The 22,811-nt window shown below is 38.3% G+C and overlaps 1 protein-coding gene across 1 annotated transcript in view; it reads right to left on the minus strand.

The window, feature by feature from the left end:
• Window positions 1-22,811, minus strand: part of LOC136255566 (uncharacterized) — a 382,542-nt gene that overhangs the window by 63,169 nt on the left and 296,562 nt on the right. Inside the window, exon 9 of the mRNA XM_066048359.1 lies at window positions 22,176-22,496. Within this exon, the coding sequence (XP_065904431.1) occupies window positions 22,176-22,496 (321 nt within the window). The remainder of the gene's footprint in view (window positions 1-22,175; window positions 22,497-22,811) is intronic.

A 22,811-nucleotide genomic window follows, 5' to 3' on the forward strand; every position in this document is an offset into this window, starting at 1 on the left:
GAAGAAGTTACCTTGTAGAGAGTTCAGCTACAAACAAATCACCTTGTAGAGAGTTCAGCTACAAACAAGTCACCCTGTAGAGAGATTAGCTAGAAACAAGCCACCCGTAGAGAGTTTAGCTAGAAGAAGTTACATTGTAGAGAGTTCAGCAGTTTAGCTGCAAACAAATCACCCTGTAGAGAATTCAGCTACAAACAAATCACCCTGTAGAAAGATCAGCCAGAAGAAGTTACCTTGTAGAGAGTTCAGCTACAAACAAGTCACCCTGTAGAGAGATCAGCTAGAAACAAGCCACCCGTAGAGAGTTTAGCTAGAAGAAGTTACATTGTAGAGAGTTCAGCAGTTTAGCTGCAAACAAATCGCCCTGTAGAGAATTCAGCTACAAACAAATCACCCTGTAGAAAGATCAGCTAGAAGAAGTTACCTTGTAGAGAGTTCAGCTACAAACAAATCACCCTGTAGAGAGTTCAGCTACAAACAAGTTATCTGGTAGAGGGATCAGCTAGAAGGATCACCTTGCAGAGAGTTCAGCTACAAACAAGTTATCTGGTAGAGGGATCAGCTAGAAGGATCACCTTGCAGAGAGGTCAGCTACAAAGAAATCACCCTGCTTCATCTTTTCTTCTTCCTGTAGTAAAGAAAAAAATGACAGGTTAAAAAGCCCTAAAGCCGGCCATAGGTCGGCTTTGGGGTATACAAATGCAAAAAGAAGTGAAATCTAATCCAAAACAGCCAAGCTGTAAAAAAAGAGTGCGGCCCTGAGAAAGGCTATGGTGAAAAAAGATGTGAAATCCAAGGTGGCGGCCAAGAAATGGCTGTGATGGTAGGTTAATGGTAAAAATTTTAATAACAGCAATTCAGTGAATTTGGTGCCGCTTGGTCTTGGCACAAAATTCACTTGAATTGTCGTTATTAAAATTTTTACCATTAACCTACCATCACAGCCATTTCTTGGCCGCCACCTTGGATTTCACATCTTTTTTCACCATAGCCTTTCTCAGGGCCGCACTCTTTTTTTACAGCTTGGCTGTTTTGGATTAGATATTCTTTACATAAAGAACAGGAAGGAGAAGGATGGAGCTATACATGATCATTACTTGCCATTAATTTTGCATTTGAAATACTTTAACTTAGCGGTACATTGAATTAATTTTAGTAATTAAGCTAGAGTTTGGTTCTTTGTTAATTGATTACATCAATTCACAAATTAATAAATTTATATGGTAAATTCATCAAAATACAAGATTGCTAAATTTAGTGTATTGCTTGGCTTAAGGTATAGCTAGTGTGCTTTACAGTCCCATGGCTCAAACTATAACGCCCAAACAGTAACAATGAAGAGAGGGCTTGAGAGGGCAAGTATACGCTCACCATGCTGTGTGTAGAGTACGCATACGTAGAATTTTCCAGCTTGGGGTGATGCTTCCTCTGGAAATTTTTGGAATATAGCTATTGCAAGATTGAATCTGGAAGCTATTTTTTAACCAAACACTCTGTTGTACTGGAACTAAGATTGTGGGGGTACAAGATGGATAGATGAGTTCAGTTGCAAGCAATTATAGAAAAACAGAACTACACCTTTAAATGCTATTGGATTATAAGGCAATACATAATAGTGGATTGTCAAAGACATACAGAGTATTGGATCTTAAGGTCACTGTAGAGATTTAAAATGCGCACAAAAAACAACTTCAAATTTGTAGTATATATAGCCACAGACTGATTTCAATCTGACTTTTTCAACTAGCTATATGGCTCCATCATATCTGCAGTGCAGTAGCAGTGTCAGCAGTAATAACAAATATACAGTAGCACTCTTAATGTATTATGCATCATCACTCTTAATCCGTTAAGGACTGCTGCTGTAATATTATGTCCAAATAATCTTACGTGAAATAGGCTTGAGCCAATTATGCTTTGAAAATAGCCTATTGTGCTTTTGAGCAGTACTCAAAAATCCAACCCATCATCCTCAAAATTATGCTCTTAAAATCAAGATTATGCTCTAGAGTTAGCTGTTTTATTAGAGCATATCAAAATTTCTTGACTGCTGTATTACAGTGAGTGACTGCTCTATTAGAGTTTCTCGATCTTGTTTCCATGAAGTGTGAATAATCAGCCAAGAAATAATAAAAGTATTAACATTATACATTTTCTTTATATGAAATGCAGTATTAAGATGTACTGTGTTCATATTTTTGGTGTACACATTGTGCATTTTAATTCATTTATTTTAATAATCATCCTATTATGCTGGCTTAATGCTTTTGCTAGCCTATTATACTCAAAATTATGCCGGCATAATTGGTACAAGCCTAACGTGAAAGCCCAGTGCCGTAATATTACGTCCAAGTTTATAGGATGTAAACAAAAAGTTGTAACTCAACAGTAATTAAAGCTATAAGCTTAAAATAAAAGCCATTATATTTACCATTAATATGTGATTCTTTTGATATACAAGACCAATATATTACGTGGAACTACGCTAGAAAGAACTAGCCTCCTAGTTATAAGTATATCATATTTACACAATGGTTAGGCTTGCGCCTATTATGTCAGCATAATCTTGAGAATAATAGGTCACCAATTTCATGAGAATAATTTCGAATAATAGGATGGTTACAGGCATAAATTTAGAATAATCGGACGACCGTGGGAATAATCATTGGAATTAGGGTGTGTGTCTCTTCTTGATTACCTAGAAGAAAGAGTTAAGCTACTACAAATGATATAAAGCTGATAGGAGTGCTGGCTGAAAGGACCTGAAAAGCCTCTAAAAGATAGATATACTCTAATAGAACGCTCAAATACTCTAATAGAGTAGTCAGATCGTTTCATGTTAATAATCTGCAGCCAGCATCGGGGATTTAACTGCATGATTATCTGCAATTCTGAAACTTGTACATCTTATATCGATTTAAGTCTGAGCATTATTATCTACTTAACTTAGTAGCTATACAGTAGTTACAGCATATTATTATAATACACTAATAATTAAATACACTTGAATTATTACTGTAAGTCTGCTGTAACTATTATGGATAGAAAAATGATGTGTAAGATGGAATGCTTCATATATGGCTATTAATAATTTGTACAAAACTACTTATAGCAGCATCTTGAAAACTAAGCGACTAGCCACATATATATCCTGAATGAGAATAATTATGGAATAATAGGCTGGATACAAGAATAGCAAAATGAATAATAGGAAATTTTTTTGGGAAATTCTGGAAAGAATAGTAGGTAAAATTTTGAGCATAATAGGCTCAGGCCTAACAACGGTAAAACTAATCTTGTACAAATCCGTCCCTTGTTGCTTGTTTTGAACTGAAATAAATTCATGGTACTCTTCATTTAGAGATACATCTAATGATATACAAGATCACATAATGTCATTCTTTAAAAGGAGTAAATCGATGGCTTATAACAGATCACATTGCGAAGAAGACAGATCGTCACCGATGTTAACAAATTGCTTTGTTGGTTAAAAGTTTTACACACCGATATTTCTACTTATTATTGATAGGCGAATATGTACTACAGTTTGTATAAGCCTTCACAACTTCCTGGAGTTTTGATGATGCTACAAACTTGCTAAGTAATAGAGTGCACAAATTTCATAAAACTCACAGGTTTTCAGGGTAGGCACTGTGTAAATTACTGTGGTCCTTAATGTATTATGCAGAGTTATTCACAGGCCATTTACTGATGTGTGTGTGGTCGTATGGTTGGCTGCCAAGGGTATTAGTAAACTGGATAGTGTACATGGTGGTTGCTGCACTTCAGTCATTTGTGGGCTGCTGCACAGGCATAGTATTTGCGGCTGTAGCAACTGCTTGTCACATTGTAGTAGTTGCTGCACCTCAGTTGCTTTCAAAAACACAGCATGCTCATAGGATGCTGCATACCAGTAATTGGGGCTATGTGTACTCGGTTCTGCCTGTGGTTGACTGCAGGCTTACCATACACCCACAGTTTACTGCAGCGTAAATTGGTGTAGTTGTTTGCGGGTTTGTGGTGTACGTATCTCTAGTTGCCTCTCCTAAACATCACTGATTTGGCCATTTATGATAGTTTTGCTCATGAAGTTTATGCTGTGTTCCAGTTGTGCAGCATGCGTAATTATGCACATAGGTTGCTGCTTGCCTGTGACTACCTCTTGGATCCACTTCAAATTCTTCACTGATATCTGCATGGATAATAAATTTTGCTATGTTTGCAAACTTGGTGCTCGTCTTGCATTTCAGGATGTATTAGTTCTGCACTTATACTTGTGCACTAGCTTTAGAATACCTGTGTATTGGTAGCTACTGCTTTCTGCATGGTTGCTGTGTGCCTGGCATACTGGGTGTGCTACATACGTATTAAGGCATGATAAGTGTTGCTTGCATCCTCCTTTGCATGTTTGTTGGTGATTGCATGTGTACTGGTATTTGGCTACACTAATAAGCTTTGCACATGTGTTACAGATGTGATGCATCTGTCTTCATGCATATGGGTTGTTCTTTGCCTTATTGACTGTGCTTCGGTGCATGTTAGTTGCAGCATGTGGGGCATCCTGGGATCTGTGGCTGTCTTTTCAGGCTTGCTGCATATGTGTCTCCAGGTTCTGGTTGAGATTACTGTCTTTGTTGTTACTTGTAATGCATCCTTATTTTCACAGGGTTATTTGCTACTGTGTCCCTGTGTGCATTTGTGTTGTTGGTAGTTAAGTGGCTGTGGCCCAGTACCTAATTATTGTGGGCTTACTGCATGGCCACTCATATTGGCTCCGGTTGAAGGTTCATTTGGGCTTTTTCCAGTGTCTGCATGAGTAGAGATTTTTGCTGTAATTACAGTCTGAATAGTACATTAGCTGCTGCATGTAGGTAGGCGATGCCTACATGCAGCTGTCTCCACGCTGTGGTCAGGCACGTTTGCACACTCCTTAATGCCTATGCCTATTTCAGCATGTGAAGTGGCATCTCACTATATTGAACACATGTTCTGTATTCCAGATGCAAAATTTGTAGCACATGTACTACCATGAAGGTTTACTTAGTTGCATGCTCAATTATGCTTGTATGGCTATTTACATGTTCGCTACCTGCTACTATAACTCCACCCCATGAACTTTTAGTGTATTGCATGCATGCATGCATTTGAATGTGTCATTTGTGGCTCATGTGCATCGGTGTTATGTATATTTATCCTGATATTGCAGGTGTTAAATCTATTAGTATAGTCAGTAGATCATCAAAACTATTTATTCTGATGGAGTAATGCAAGCTCAGGAAACTGGGGAAATTTGGAGGAATTTGGGCAACTTAGATGCTATATGTGCGCTTGTAAAGCTTCATCAAATTATACAAAAATTAACTTGTTTGACATTGCAGCTTTTAATGGCTATACGTGTCGTGTTTGGTTTGCTATTGATCAAGTGCTGCGGTTTGATGTGACTTAGCAGTTTGCTATCATCTGTTGTTTTGGAAGACTATACATACTAAGCTGTAAATGTAATGTTTACCAACCCTCTTTGTGGAAGAGACTATCACCAATCCTATAACTCCATTATTCATCCAAACTCGTTATCTTTATCCTATATGATATATCTATAATGTGTAACCTCTGTCATGTATCTAATATCATTGTGTCATTGTTACTTGATTAATTGTTGTGTATTGTTACGTACATTTACTGGCTTTAATTAAAAATTAATGTTATGTGCTTAGCTTTAGGGCAAAGTAGGCAATAGAGCTAGGTGCAGTGGAAGGGTGGTGTGTATAGCTAGGGAAATATACTAGTGCGTATGTATATACAGAATGGAGTCCTGAATGGGTGGCGGCATCGCCATTGCCCCCCTGAAGTGTGCCATGGCACCCAGTATCCAAGCAATGATGTAACTGTCTTGGTAGTTTGCTACTATATCGGAAATTAGCTTCTCAGTTTTGCATGAACCAGTGTCTTAAGATTTAAAAATTCATAGCAACTTTAAAGTGCTTGCACTTTTAGACTTGGTCATACACAACCAATTCTGCCAAGGTGCCATGAAGGTATTATGAGGCTGGTTTCTGGTCAATATTTTTTCGTGGGAAGGTACAAATACTATACCATGTATGACAATTAGATATCAAGACACACGATAGTGTGTCATGCGGCCCAAGAAGCCGGCGCGCCACACCGTGGGTATCAAGACAAACGGTAGTGTGTCGTGCGGCCCAAGAAGCCGGCGCGCCACACCGTGAGTATATTGACAGGAAGAACGAAAACGTCATTTTCACACCTTTGTATCTCGGTGATCACTTATCTGATTGGAACCAAATTTGCTACACAGTTGCCCGCCAGCCAAGGGAGTCTACATTCCAAATTAGAAGGAAATCGCTCCAGCCATTTCCGAGATACGAGCTGCCAAAGTTTCGTTTTTTTCTTCGTTTTTTTTTTTTTCTTCTTCTTCTTCGTCTTTTCGCACACTTGCAAAAAATGCTATAACAGGTAAACGCGTACTCCGATCGCCTTGCAATTTGGCACACAGAAAGGGAGTCCAAAGGCGAATCCTAGCATCAAATTTGGTACAAATCCGATGAATGGTTCAGGAGTTATGACCGATTATTCGCGTAAAACAAGATCGATTTGTTGTCACGCCTACAGAGTAAACCGCTTCATGGAATGAGTTGAAAATTGCTATGTAGATGGAGTAACCATCGTAGGAGTGTCTTTTGGTGGTTTGAAAGGAATCGAGATAAAGACCACGGAGATATGACACAAAACCCAACCTGTGTCACAATTACGCGATCGATTTTTATGAATAAAAAAGTATTAGTTTTCACGCCTACTAGGCAAACCGCTTAGAGCAATGAGCTGAAAATCGGTGTATAGCTGGAATAATCTTCATAGAAAGTCCTTGCAGTAGTACAGAAGAATCGGATTACAAACCACTGAGTTATGATTCGAAAGCCAACTCCGTGTAGCAAATGCGAGATCGAGATACTCTAATAGAACAGTCACCCTAATAGAGCATTCGGCTAATTTATTTACTCCATTATAGAATTTTATTACATCACAAGTTATTCTGTAGGGAGTTCAGCTGCAAACAGTTAATCTTATAGACAGTTCAGCAAGAAGACAGTCACCATGTGGAGAGTTAAGCAAATACACCACTATAGAGATTCAGAACATTACAAGTCACACTGTAGAAAGTTCAGCTATAAACAAGTCATGCACTGTGTAGAGAATTCAGCTACAATTAAGTCACTCTCTAGAGAATTCAGTTACACAGAATTCAGCTACACACAAGTCACTGTGGAGAGAGTTCAGCTACAAACAAATTACCCTTTAGAGTGATCAGCTACAAACAAAACAATTTGCAGGGTGTTCAACTGCAACAAATCAATTACCTTTAGAGCGATCAGCAATGAACAAATCAACACAAATCTACCTGTAGAGAGATCAGCTAGAAACAAATCACCCTGAAGAGAGTTCAGCTACAAAAAATCACCCTGTAGAGACATCAGCTAGAAACTAGACACAATGTAAGGAGTTCAGCTACAAGCAATCACCCTGTAGAGAGTTCATCTACAAACAAATCAACCTGTAGAGCAATCAGCTAGAAACAAATCGCCCTGAAGAGAGGTCAGCTACAAAAAATCACCCTGTAGAGAGATCAGCTAGAAACAAATCACCCTGAAGAGAGGTCAGCTACAAAAAAATCACCCTGTAGAGAGATCAGCTACAAACAAATTGCCCTGTAGAGAGATCGGCTACAAACAAATCAACCTGCAGAGAGATCAGCTACACACAAATCAACTTGTAGAGAGTTCAGCTACAAACAAATTACCCTGTAGAGAGATCGGCTACAAACAAATCAGCCTGTAGAGAGTTCAGCTAAAACAAATCAACCTGCAGAGAGATCAACTACAAACAAATCACCTTATAGAGAGTTCAGCTACAAACAAATTACCCTATAGAGAGATCGGCTACAAACAAATCAACCTGCAGAGAGATCAGCTACACACAAATCAACTTGTAGAGAGATCAGTTACAAACAAATCACCCTGTAGAGAGATCAGCTAGAAACTACACACAATGTAAGGAGTTCAGCTACACATAAATCACCTTATAGAGAGTTCAGCTACAAACAAATCACTCTGTAGAGAGATCAGCTAAAAACTGGACACAATGTAAGGAGTTCAGCTACAAGCAAATCACCCTTTAGTGAGTTCAGCTACAAACAAATCAACCTGCAGCGAGATCAGCTACAAATAAATCACTTTATAGACAGTTCAGCTACAAACAAATTACCTTGTAGAGAGATCGGCTGCAAATTAATCAACCTGCAGAGAGATCAGCTACACACAAATCAACTTGTAGAGAGATCAGCTACAAACAAATCACCCTGTAGAGAGATCAGCTAGAAACTAGATACAATGCAAGGAGTTCAGCTACAAGCAAAATCACCCTTTAGTGAGTTCAGCTACAAACAAATCAACCTGCAGTGAGATCACCCACAAAAACGCACTTGTACAGAGTTCAGTTACAAACAAATCACCCTGTAGAGAGATCAGGTAGAAGAATTCACCTTGTAGAGAGTTCATTTACAAAGAAACCATCATATAGAGAGTTCAGCTACAAAGAAATTACCCCGTAGAGAGTTCAGCTAGAAGAAGTCACCTTGTAAAGAGTTTAGCTACAAAGAAACCATCATGTACAGAGTTCAGCTACAAAGAAACCACCTGTACACAATTCAACTACAAAAAAATCACCCTGTATAGAGATCAGCTAGAAGAAGTTACCTTGTAGATAGTTCAGCTACAACAATTCACCCTGTAGAAAGATTAGCTAGAAGAAGTCACCTTGTAGAGTGTTCAGTTACAAAGAAACCATCATGTAGAGAGTTCAGCTGCAAACAAATCACTCTGTAGAGAGTTCAGCTACAAAGAAACCGCCATGTAGAGAGTTCAGCCTCATACCAACCACCTTGTAGAGAATTCAACTACAACAAATCACCCTGTAGAGAAGAAGTTACCTTGTAGAGAGTTCAGCTACAAAGAAACCACCATGTAGAGAGTTTAGCTGCAAACAATTCACCTGTAGAGAGTTCAGCTAGAAACAAATCACCCCGTAGAGAGATCAACTGGACGAAGTCACCTTGTAGAGAGTTCAGCTACAAAGAAACCATCATGTAGAGAGTTCAGCTGCAAACAAATCACCCTGCAGAGAGTTCAGCTACAAAAAATCACCCTGTAGAGAGTTCAGCTAGACGAAGTCACCTTATAGAGAGTTCAGCTACAAAGAAACCATCATGTAGAGAGTTCGGCTATAAAGACACCACCATGTAGAGAGTTTAGCTGCAAACAAATCACTTGTTACAGAGAGTTCAGCTACAAAGAAACCATCCTGTATATAGTTAAGCTACATTTCAAGTCACCCAGTAGAGAGATCAGCTGCAAAAAAATCCTGTGGGGAATAATGAGCATGTAATAAATATATGTATATAATTTGTATAATTACTAATAAAATCAAAAATAATTGAAGTACTAAAATTCTTCTTTAAGTTCTTTTCTTCTTCCTGTGGTAAAGAAAAAAACACATGGGTTAAAAAAGCCCCAAAGCCAGCCATAGGCCGACTTTGCAGTATACAAATACAAAAAGAAGTGATATCTAATCAAAAACAGCCAAGCTGTAAAAAAAGGTGCGGCCCCCATAAAGGCCATGATGAAAAAAGATGTGAAATCCAAGGTGGCGGCCAAGAAATGGCTGTGATGGTAGGTTAATGGTTACATTTTAATAACGGCAATTCAGGTGAATTTTGTGCCGCTTGGTCTTGGCACCAAATTCACCTGAATTGTTGTTATTAAAATGTAAACATTAACCTACCATCACAGCCATTTCTTGGCCGCCACCTTGGATTTCACATCTTTTTTCACCATGGCCTTTATGGGGGCCGCACCTTTTTTTACAGCTTGGTTGTTTTTGATTAGATATCAACAGGAAGAAAGAAAACGTCATTTTCACACTTTTGTATCTTGGTGATCCCTGATCCGATTGAAACCAAATTTACTACAGAGTTTCCCGCTAGCTAGGGGAGTCTACATTCCAAATTGGAAGGAAATCGCTCCAGCCATTTCCGAGATACGAGCTTCCAAAGTTTTGATTTTTCTTCGTCTTTTTGCACACTTGTAAAAATTGTTATAAAACGCAAAATTGCTAATAAAACGCCTTGAAATTTGGCACACAACAAGGAAGTCCAAAGACGAATCCTAGTATCAAATATGGTGCAACTCCGATGAATGGTTCAGGATTTATGACCGATTATTCGCGTTAAACAAGATTGATTTGTTGTCACGTCTACAGGGTAAACCGCTTCATGGAATGAATTGAAAATTGCTATGTAGATGGAGTAACCATCGTAGGAGTGCCTTTTAGTGGGTTGAAAGGAATCCAGATAATGACCATGGAGATATGACACAAAATCCAACCTGTGTTACAATTACGTGATCGAATGTTTATGAATAAAAAGTATTAGTTTTTACACCTACTACACAAACCACTCAGAGCAATGAGCTGAAAATCGGTGTATAGCTGGAATACTCTTCATAGAAAGTCCTTGCAGTAGTACAGAAGAATCAGATTACAAACCACTGAGTTATGATTCGAAATCCAACTCCGTGTAACAAATGCGAGATCAAGATACTCTAATAGAACAGTCACCCTAATAGATCATTCAGCTAATTTATTTACTCCATTATAGAATTCTATTACATTGCAAGTTATTCTGTAGGGAGTTCAGCTGCAAACAGTTAATCTTGTAGACAGTTCAGCAAGAAGCAAGTCACCCTATAGAGAGTTCAGCTACAAATATATCGCTGTAGTGATTCACAAGAATCAGAACATTACAAGTCACACTGAAGAGAGTTCAGCTATAAACAAGTCATGCACCCTGTAGAGAGTTCGGCTACACTCTCTAGAGAATTCAGCTACAAACAAATCACTGTGGAGAGAGTTCAGCTACAAAGAAACTACCCTGTAGAGAGTTCACCTGTACAAACAAGTTACCCTATAGAGATCAGCTGCAAACAAGTAACCCTGTAGAGATTTCAGCTACAGACAAGTCACTTTATAGTTTATACAATGTTCAGCTACAAGTAAGTCACTCTGTAGAAAATTTTGCTACAAACAAGTCACCCTGTAAAAGAGTTCAGCTATACAAACAAGTTGCTCTGTAGAGAGATCAGCTGGAAACAAGAGATAGTTCAGTTAGAAGTAACCACCCTGTAGAGATCTCAGCTGCAAAGAAACCCTGTAGAGCGATCAACTACAAACAAATCACCCTGCAGAACATTCACTTATAACAAATCACCCTGTTGAAAGTTCAGGTACAAACAAATCACTCTATATAGAGTTCAGCTACAAAAAATATCGCTCTGTAGAGAGTTCAACTACAAAGAAACCATCCTGTAGAGAGTTCAACTACAAACAAGTTACCCTATGGTGAGATCAGTTTGAAACAAGAGATTTGATCAGCTACAAACAAATCATGCTGTAGAGAGTTCAGCTATACAAGATCAGCTAGAAGAAGTCACCGTCTAGAGAGATCAGCTAGAAGCAAGTCACCTTGTAGAGAGTTCAGCTACAAAGAAACCATCCTGTAGAGAGTTCAGCTACAAACAAATCCCCTGCATAGAGTTCAGCTGCAAATAAATTACCCTGTAGAGAGTTCAGCTACAAACAAATCACCCTGTAGAGAGATCAGCTAGAGGAAGTCATCTCGTAGAGAGATCAGCTAGAAACAAGTCACCTTGTAGAGAGTTCAGTGACAAAGAAACCATCCTGTAGAGAGATCAGCTAGAAACAAATCACCCTGTAGAGAGATCAGCTAGAAACAAGTCACCTTGTAGAGAGTTCAGTGATAAAGAAACCATCCTGTAGAGAGATCAGCTAGAAACAAATCTCCCTGTACAGAGTTCAGCTACAAACAAATCACCCTGTAGAGAGATCAGCTACAAACAAATCACCTAGTGAGTTCAGCTACAAATAAATTACCCTGTAGAGAGATCAGCTACAAACACCTTGTACAGACTTCAGCTACAAACAAATCAACCAGTAGAGATTTCAGTTACAAACAAATCACCCACTGTAGAGAGATCAGCTACAACCAAATCACTCTGTAGAGAGATCAGCAACAAACAAATCACTGTGTAGAGAGTTCAGCTACAAAAAATCACCCTGTGGAGAGATCAGCTAGAAACACATCACCCTGTAGAGAGTTCAGCTACAAACAAATCACCTTGCAGAGATTTACGCTAAAAAAATTACCATGCAGAGAAATCAGCTACAAACAAATCACTTTGTAGAGAGTTCACTTACAAACAAATTTACTCATAGAGATATCAGTTAAAAATAAATCACCCCTTGTAGAGAGATCAGATCACCCTGTAGAGAGTTCAGCTACAAACAAATCATCCTGTAGAAAGTTCAGGTATAATAAATCACCCTGTAGATAGTTTTGATACAAACAAATCACCCTGTAGAGACTTCAGCAAGATAAAAGTCACTCTGCAGAGAGATCAGGTCACCCTATAGTCAAGAGGTCAGCTAGAAGAAGTCACCTTGTAGAGAGTTCAGCAACAAAGAACCCACTCTGTAGAGAGTTCAGCTAGAAACAAGTTACCCTATAGAGAGATCACCTAGAAACAAGTCCTCCTGTAGAGAATTCAGCTACAAACAAATCACCCTGTAGATATTTCAGCTACAAACAGATCATCCTGTAGATAGTTCAGCTTTAGATACAAGTCACCCTGTAGTAGGAAAAGTCACCTTGTAGAAAGATCAGCTAGAAACAAGTCACCTTGTAGAGACCAGCTACAAAGAAACCATCCTGTAGAGAGTTCAGCTACGAACAAATCACCCTGTAGAGAGTTCAGCTATACAAGTCACCCTGTAGAGAGATCAGCTAGAAGAAGTCACCGTCTAGAGAGATCAGCTAAAAGCAAGTCACTTTGTAGAGAGTTCAGCTACTGTACAAAGAAACCATCCTGTAGAGACTTCAACTACAAACAAATCACCCTGCATAGAATTCAGCTGCAAATAGCTACAAACAAATCACCCTGTAGAGTGTTCAGCTAGATAAAAGTCGCCCTACAGAGAGATCAGGTCACCCTATAGAGAGATCAGCTAGAAGAAGTCAGAGTTCAGCTACAAAGAATCCACTCTGTAGAGAGTTCAGCTAGAAACAAGTTACCTTATAGAGAGATCAGCTAGAAACAAGTCACCTTGTAGAGAGTTCAGTGACAAAGAAACCATCCTCTAGATAGTTTAGCTACAAACAATCACCCTGCACAGAGTTCAACTGCAAATAAATCACCCTGTAGAGAGTTCAGCTACAAACAAATCAACCTGTAGAGTATTCAGTTAGATAAAAGTCACCCTACAGAGAGATCAGGTCACCCTATAGAGAGATCAGCTAGAAGAAGTCACCTTGTAGAGAGTTCAGCTATATACAAAGAACCCACTCTGTAGAGCGTTCAGCTAGAAACAAGTTACCCTATAGAGAGGTCAGCTAGAAACAAATCACCCTGTAGAGAGTTCAGCTGCAAACAAATCACCCTGTAGAGAGTTCAGCTACAAACAAAGCAACCTGTAGAGAGTTCAGCTACATTTCATGATAAGTCCCTTAGTAGAGAGATCAGCTGTGAACAACTTGTCAAGTTATCCAATAGGGAATATTAGACATGTAATAAATATATGTATATAATTTGTATAATTACTGATAAAACCAAAAACAGTTGAAGTATTAAAAATCCAATGGCAGATACAGGATGGGACATTTGGCACCTCCCCTCACCTTGTGGTGGAGCCAGCCACACTTCTGATTAAAATAGCTAGCTACTAAACTTTATGTCAGTCCAAGATCAGTTAAAACTCATGAAAATATGTACATTTTAATAGCATTTATTACAAATCCACTTGAAACCAAAGCAAACCAAAGCCAGAATAGCTCTGAAATTGTCACCCAGCACCTTCATGCATACTAAGCACCACTAAAAATAATGATCGTGTTGCTGTTGTTTAAGACATTCAGAGCCTTTAAACAGCTTTTAAGACTTCACAACCACCTGAAAAGATCAAAATGGCAAAATCAGCAGTAAGACACTACTAAGAGGTAATTCTTTGCTGCTTCAAAAATGCAGCAACTAACAAGAGAATCTGGCTCTCCCCAACCATCTACAACTGAGCCTGTTTGTGCCCCTCCCCTTGCCAACTCCTGGATCCGCCCCTGAAATCTGCTTTGTCTTTTTATTCTTCCTGTGGTATAGAAAAAGGATAGGTTAAAGCAGAAAAATGACTTCTTTTTGTATTTGTATACCCCAAAGCTGGCCTATGGCTGGCTTTGGGGTATACATATACAAAAAGAAGTGATATCTAATCAAAAACAGCCAAGCTGTAAAAAAAAGTGTGACCCCTAAAAAGGCCATGGTGAAAAAGGATGTGAAATCCAAGGTGGTGGCCAAGAAATGGCTGTGATGGTAGGTTAATGTTAAAAATTTTAATAACGACAATTCAGGTGAATTTGGTGCCAAAACACAAATTCACATGAATTGTCGCACCTTTTTTACAACTTGGCTGTTTTTGATTAGATATAAATATATGCTAACATTGGTACCTATCCAACTTGCAGGATTATCTCCATATTAATGATCTTAAACCAAAGGGAACCAAGTACTAAATATCAACACCATTAATTATTTTGTGTAATATGGCATGCATGGTGATGTTATTTTCAAAGAACATGAGGCTGTCCTATGCCATCCTGCAAGCATTCTAAAATGATGCAAGAATGCAGGTAACTTTACTACAGCAGAGTTGCATGTGACTATGATGACAATTGTAGTATCGTGCATATAAACACATAGATGCAAACTTTGCATATATATATTTCACAATTTCTGTAGTGTTTGGATTGATTGCAGAAATGCTTCTTGTTCTGTTCTGTGTTTGTAACACTATACAATGAGTGGGAAAATGAACCACAATCCTTTCCAATCATTGATAGTTGGGGCATGCGTACAGTCACTCAATTAATTTTTATAATGTGTCTGGCCAGTGCCATTCTTTCCTTTGATGCGGTATGCATTGGTTCACCAGTTGTAATAAATCTATATTACAAAAAAGTAAACAAACAAGTGTAAGGAAAATTAGAAATGTTAAAATAAAAAGCAATAAAACAAGTGAGGTCATTTACACTTGCAGCTATACTAGTGGACATTTAATACTTACTTCAGTATATAACTGAAGTAGGAATTAAATGCGCACTAGTACAGTTTATACAGTACAGTTTACTAGTACACTAGTACAGTTTGCCTACAGTGTACTAGTACTAGTACTAGTAGTGTACTAGTACATTAGAATAGTTGGGTTTTTTTTGAACTAGTACACTGACTTGTTTCATTTCGATGATCCCAATTCAAATGTGAAAATTCTACACATATTGCAATGGGTACAATACATACGTATTCTAAAATCCATAAAATTAAGAACCTTCAGTGAAGACACATACTAACAACAAAGTTTGGATATCATCTTATCCACCTATTCACCACTCAAATCTAACTTCACACACATGTAATGTAACAACACATAGTAGCAAACATGACACATGTGCGCTTTTAAAATCCATGCGTGTGAGTAAAAATACATGCAGCTGCTAGGCTGCAACCCATGTGTACACGTCTGTGTGTGTGTGTAAGATAGCAACCCGCATGTAGCTACATGCACGTAGGCTGGCACAGCAGTGATGGATTGTCCAATGACCAATTTATAAGTGTGGTTAGTTAAACCATTTCTTACATTAGGCCAAGCAAAGTTAATTGTAAGTTTCTGGTCAGATCAATTCCCCAAAATTGACCAGGTGACCAGGCTTCTTTTTTTTGCAACTTTATACTATATTTGACATAGCAGTACATAGAATTATAGAGAAAACAAAGTTAATGTATAAAGCCTTATAAGAAAGAAAAGCGTGCTTACAAGACAAAAAAAACTTAAACAGCTATAAACAACATAAATTATTGTATGGTGATGGTGTAATTCATTCAGCAAAAAATGACCAGGAAGGGAACCCGAAACATATAATTAACTTTTCATGGCCTTAGCTATGCATGTTTTTATACTGTAGGGTAATCTACTGGTACAATCATCTCACTGGAGCTGTGGAAGTAATAATCCGGATTTTGCAAAATACAATCATCTCTGGACTTTAACTGTAGCTACAATTATATCATTTCACACTAGAACATGTTGCACTCAAGTGCTATGCAATCTTCATCATTGCTAAAAGTATTGTCAGCAAGTGGTCAGCATGGTTGTCACGTAATATGCTAATTTTAATTACTCTAACATTTTTACAAACACTGCTGTACATAGACTCTATTCAGTTTGCACTTGGATATCCTAATACTGGTATATACTCCTTAAGGTGAGTTGGCAGTCATCACAGGAACTGAGAAACTCTGAGGTGTCCTCATTTTCAAGTGTCCTGATTAACAGGTTCCACTGTACAGCTGTAACACTGAAAAGCGGTTCCATTAATCCTCGTAACTTAGCCTCAGCAATCTGAACACTTAGTAATGGTCCCAAAGTATGTTTTAGCATGTGAAAATAAGAACACCTTAATAATCAGGACACTTTGGTTGGTCACGAGGTGTCCTTAACAGACAGGTTTCACTGTATTCTGTATTGTAATGGCTGTACATGTGCCACAGCATATGTGAATTACTATATGAGCAACGGCTGTTACCTGTGGTACAACAATATCCATGCTAGCATTTATGTGTAATTTAACAATACAGCTACAAGCTACTTATGAGCCATGGCTTGTGTTCTCCTGCTACATGTGTACTATACCTACTGTAAGTTGCTCAGAGTCATGTTTGTAAAGTAAACTATACAGACTGCACACATCATGTGTGTGGTGGTGCTGCCATGTGGCAGTGTTGCCTTCACGTGTACAGTCGTGTGTACACAAAACCAAACTGCATGTATGAGTTGTGTTCACGCGTGTGGAGGCACACGCAACACATGCACACTGTGAAGTTAGATTTGAGTGGTACTGTAGTTTAACTATCATTGTTTTATGGTAGTACACTAAAGGAAACATTGAAGTGTTTGTTTACATTATGTCGGGAAGACTGATCTTTCTTCACTGGTTCAACTTTATTTGTGGCAAAGACAGGGGATACAGAGAAACATTTATTAAGCAATGGATTCGTATGTTTATTGTAAATACAATGGTACAAGTTTCAACTTTGTATGTCACTGCAGTTGCAATTAGGTTTATTGATGTGCCTGTAATTTATATCTAATCCAAAACAGCCAAGCTGTAAAAAAAGGTGCGGCCCCCAAAAAAGCTTTGGTGGAAAAGATGTGAAATCAAAGGTGGTAGCCAAGAAATGACTGTGATGGTAGGTTAATGGTAAAAATTTTAATAACGACAATTCAGGTGAATTTGTGCCAAGACCAAGCGGCACCAAGTTCACCTGAATTGTCGTTATTAAAATTTTTACCATTAACCTACAATCACAGCCATTTCTTGGCTGCCACCTTGGATTTCACATCTTTTTTTACCATAGCTTTTTTGGGGGCTGCACTCTTTTTTTACAGCTTGGCTATTTTGGATTAGATATCACTTATTTTTGTATTTGTACACATAGGCTGGCTTTGGGGCTCTTTTAACCTATCTTTTTTATTTACCACAGAAAGAAGAAAAAGATTTAATCATAATCATAACCAACAATTAAAGCAGATTTTTAATACTTTAACTCATTTTGATTTTATCAGTAATATTATACAAATTACATATATTTATTACATGCAAATTATTTCCTACAAATTTCTCTGCTGGGTGACTTGAAATGTAGCTGAACTCTCTACAGGGTGGTTTCTTTGTAGCTGAACTCTCTACAAGGTAATTTCTTCTAGCTGATCTCTCTACACGGTAACTTGTTTTTAGCTGATCTCTCTATGGGTGAATTGTTTCTAGCTGAATTCTCTGGGATGATCTGTTCGTAGTTGTACTCTCTACAGGGTGATTTGTTTGTAGCTGAAATCTCTACAGGTTTGCAGCTCAACTCTCTACAGGGTGATTTCTTTGTAGCTAAACTCTCTAAAGGTAACTTCTTCTAGCTGATGTCTCTACAGGGTGACTTGTTTCTAGCTGAACTATCTGCAGGGTGACATGTTTGTAGCTGAACTCTCTACAAAGTGATCCTTCTAGCTGATCTCTCTACAGGATGACTTGTTCTAACTGAACTCTCTGCAGGGTGATATGTGTAGCTGAACTCTCTACAGGGTGATTTATTTGCAGCTGAACTCTCTACATGGTGATTTCTTTGTACGTGAACTCTCTACAAGGTGACTTCTTCTAGCTTATCTCTCTACAGGGTGATGTATTTGTAGCTGAACTATCTACAGGATGGTTTGTTTGTAGCTGAACTCTCTACAAGGTGATCCTTCTAGCTGATCTTCCTACAGGATGACTTATTTCTTGCTGAACTCTCTACAGGGTGATCTGTTCATAGCTGAACTCTCTACAGGGTGATATGTTTGCAGCTGAACTCTCTACATGATAGTTTCTTTGTATCAGAACTCTCTACAAGGTGACTTCTTCTAGCTGATCTGATCTCTCTAAAGGGTGATATTTGTCTGTAGCTGAACTCTCTACAGGATGACATTTTCTAGCTGAACTCTCTTCAGGGTGATCTGTTTGTAGCTGAACTCTCTGCAGCATGATATGTTTGCAGCTGAACTCTCTACATGGTAGTTTCTTTGTAGCTGAACTCTCTACAAGGTGACTTCTTTTAGCTGATCACTCTTACTCTACAGGGTGATTAGTTTGTAACTGAACTGTCTACAGGGTGATCTGTTCGTAGCTGAACTCTCTACAGGGTGATTTGTTTGCAGCTGAACTCTCTACATGACGGTTTCTTTGTAGCTGAACTCTCCACAAGGTAATTTCTTCTAGCTGATCTCTCTACAGCAGGGGCGGATCCAGGAGCTGGCAAGGGGAGGGGCACATACAGGCTAAGTTGTAGGTGAATGGAGAGAGCCAGATTCTGTAGTTCAGTGCTGCATTTTTGAAGCAGCAAATAATCACCTCTTAGTAGTGTCTCACTGTTGATTTGTCATTTTAGCCTTTTCAGATGGTTGTAAAGTCTTTATAGCTGTTTAAAAGATTCAGAATGTCTTAAACAACAGCAAAATGATAATTATTTTTAGAGGAATTTAGTACGCACGAATGTGCTGGGTGCCAATTTCACAGCTAGTTTGACTTTGGTTTGCTTTGGTTTCAGGTGAATTTGTAATAATTGCTAGTAAAATGTGCATATTTTCGTGAGTGTTTTATAAACTGACCTTGGTCTAACTTAAAGTTTAGTAGCTAGCTATTTTAATCTCCTCCACAAGGTGAGGGGGGGAATTTGCCCCAAATACCCCATCCTGGATCTGCCATTGTACAGGGTGACTTGTTTCTAGCTGATCTCTCTACAGGGTGATTTGTTTGTAGCTGAACTCTCCACAGGGTGATTTGCCTGCAGTTGAACTCTCTTCGTGGTGATTTCTTTGTAGTTAAACTCTCTACTAGGTGACTTCTTCTAGCTGATTTCTCTACAGGGTGGTTTGTTTGTAGCTGAACTCCTCACAGGGTGATCTGTTCATAGCTGAACTCTCTACAGGGTGATTTTTTGCAGCTGAACTCTCTACATGTTGGTTTCTTTGTAGCTGAACTCTCTACAAGGTGACTTCTTCTAGCTGATCTCTCTACAGGGTGACTTGTTTCTACGTAGGTGAACTCTCTACAGGGTGACTTACCTGTAGCTGAATTGTCTATCAGATTAACTGTTTGTAGCTGAATTCTCTACAGGTTTATTTGTTTCAGCTGCTCTCTCTACATGATGGTTTTTTTTGTAGCTGACCTCTCTACAAGGTGACTTCTTCTAGTTGATTTCTCTACAGGGTGACTTGTTTGTAGCTGAACTCTCTCTACACGATGGTTTCTTTATAGCTGAACTCTCTACAAGGTGACTTCTTCTAGCTGATCTCTCTACAGAGTGAGTTGTTAGTAGCTGAACTCTCTACATGGTTTCTTTGTAACTGAACTCTCTACAAGGTGACTTCTTCTAGCTGATCTCTCTACAGGGTGATTTTTTTTTTGTAGCTGAACTCTCTACAAGGTGACTTCTTCTAGCTAATCTCTCTACAGGGTGATTTGTTTGTAGCTGAACTATCTGCAGGGTGATTTGTTTGTACCTGAACTCTCTACAAGGTACTGATCTCTCTGCTGGATGGCTTGTTTCTAGCTGATCTCTCTACAAGGTGACTTGTTTCTAGCCAAACTCTCTATAGTGTGATCTGTTAAGTTTGTAGCTGGGCTCTCTCTTGTTTCTAGCTGACCTCTCTATAGAGATAATTTTAACTTTTATTTGTATAGTTGAACTCTTTACAGGGTGGTTTATTGATTGGATGCTGAACTCTCTACATAGTGACTTGTTTATGCTACAGAGTGACTTGTTTGTAGCTGAACTCTCTACAGAGTGACTTACTTGTAGCTGAACATTGTATAAAGTAACTGGTTTGTAGCTGATATCTATAGAGTAGCTAACTTATATAGATGAGCTCTCTACTGGGTAGTTCTTTGTAGCTGAACTCTCTACACGGTGACTTGTTTGTAGCTGAATTCTCTACAGAGTGATTTGTTGTAGCTGAACTCTCTATACGTGTTTATAGCTGAATTCTCTACATGTGTTTATAGCTGAACTCTCTTCAGTGTGACTTGTAATATTCTGAATCTCTACAGCGATATATTTGTAGCTGTACTCTCTGCAGGGTGACTTGCTTTTAGCTGAATTGTCAATAAGATTAAATGGTTGTAGCTGAACTCCCTACAGAATAACTTGCAATGTAATAGAATTCTATAATGGAGTACGTTATAAACGTAGCTGAATGCTCTATTTGGGTAACTGTTGTATTAGAGTATCTCGATCTTGCATTTGCTACACATAGTTGGCTTTCGAATCATAAATCAGTGGTTTGTAATCCAATTCTTCTGTACTACTGCAAGGACTTTCTATGATGATTATTCCTGCTACACACCAATTTTCAGCTCATTGCTCTAAGTAGTTTGCCTGGTAGACATGAAAACTAATAGTTTTTTTATTCATAAAAGTTGATTGCGTAATTCTGACACAGGTAGGGTTTTGTGTCATATTTCGATGGCCTTTATTTCAGTTCCTTTCAAACCACATAAAGGCACTCCTACGTTAGCTACTCCATCTACATAGCAATTTTTAGCTCATTCCTTCAAGAGGTTTACCTTGACAGACCTTTGACCTTATTTTACGCGCCTAATCAGTCATAACTCCGTGAATGTTCATCGGATTCCTACCAAACTTGGTACTAAGATCTGCTGTAATGAGCTCTTTAAGTGTGTCAATTTCAGCCCGATTGGAGCACGCATTCGTGTTTTATGGTGGATTTTGCACAGTGTGCAAAAAGAGGAAGTAGAAGACAAACATAAGAAAAAAAAAACGAAACTTTGGACGTTTCTATCTCAGAAATATCTTGGGCGATTTTCTTCAAATTTGGTATGTAGACTTCTCTACCTGGCCGGCACTTCTGTAGCAAATTTGGTTCCAATCGTATAAAGGATCACAGAGTTACATAGGTGTGAAAATCGTGTTTTCTTTTCTTCCTGTTAATATGCTCACAGTGTGGTGCACCAGCTTTTTGGGCTGCATGATACAATACCGTGTGTCTTGAGTTCCTAAGAGTTACTGTACAAAATGATCATTCTGTTGTCACTAGTTTGTAGTACTGTAACTCTAAAAGTTCTCAGCATATCAAGCAAAAGAACATTCAAGATTTTAAAATAAAGAATTTAAAAATGTATAATCATGTCAGGGTTATTTCAGATCAGGTCACATATACCACAGTTTACCATTATAATTATTATTTCAGTTAAACCACAGCAAAGTGGTACTTTGATCTTCACCACAGGTATGAATATGGTACACACACACACACGCACACACACACACACACACACACACACACACACACACACACACACACACACACACACACACAAACACACACACACACATACACAAACACACAAACACACACAACACACATACACACACACATACCAGACCAAAGTGTAAGACTAATATTAGCACCAAACATTGAGTCATTTCTAACTCCACAATAGTAGGTTCCATGATATGAATCATTGAATATAGGAATAATCAAAGTTGTATTTATGACATAGGGTAAATCTTCTGTCTCTGTATAATTAAAAGGAACTTCTTTCTCATCTGGAGAATACCATCTGATTTGTTGATAGTCAATATTAAAACATTTACAATTAATCATCACATTTGATGTGCCATTGTTTATTCCACCATCAGTAGAAAGAAAGGAAGGGTTCAGTGGAATAATAATGCAGTTTGGAGTTGTGGCATCCTCCCCTGTGTACAAATCAAAATACAAACAAGTAACAAATTTAACTGAACAGATATGTAGCTACCATACCAAGGACAGAAGTTTATATTTTGTTCATTTTATAATATACTTTTCTTCTACAATTGACTAAGTCTCTGTAATTGTTTGATTGTAACATAAGATTGTAGATAACCTTACCCTTCTCCATCTTCAAATTAAACAAGTGCTTCATACAAGATCAAGTTACCATGGACCACGGTAGTGGTTCATAATAGAGATCACCTATGTTTTTTTGTCAAAATCTTAATAGAACACACACCGAAACACCACCTTAGAAAGCT

The sequence above is a fragment of the Dysidea avara genome, chromosome 5 (assembly GCF_963678975.1).
Source record: "Dysidea avara chromosome 5, odDysAvar1.4, whole genome shotgun sequence".
Classification (NCBI taxonomy): Eukaryota; Metazoa; Porifera; class Demospongiae; order Dictyoceratida; family Dysideidae; genus Dysidea; species Dysidea avara.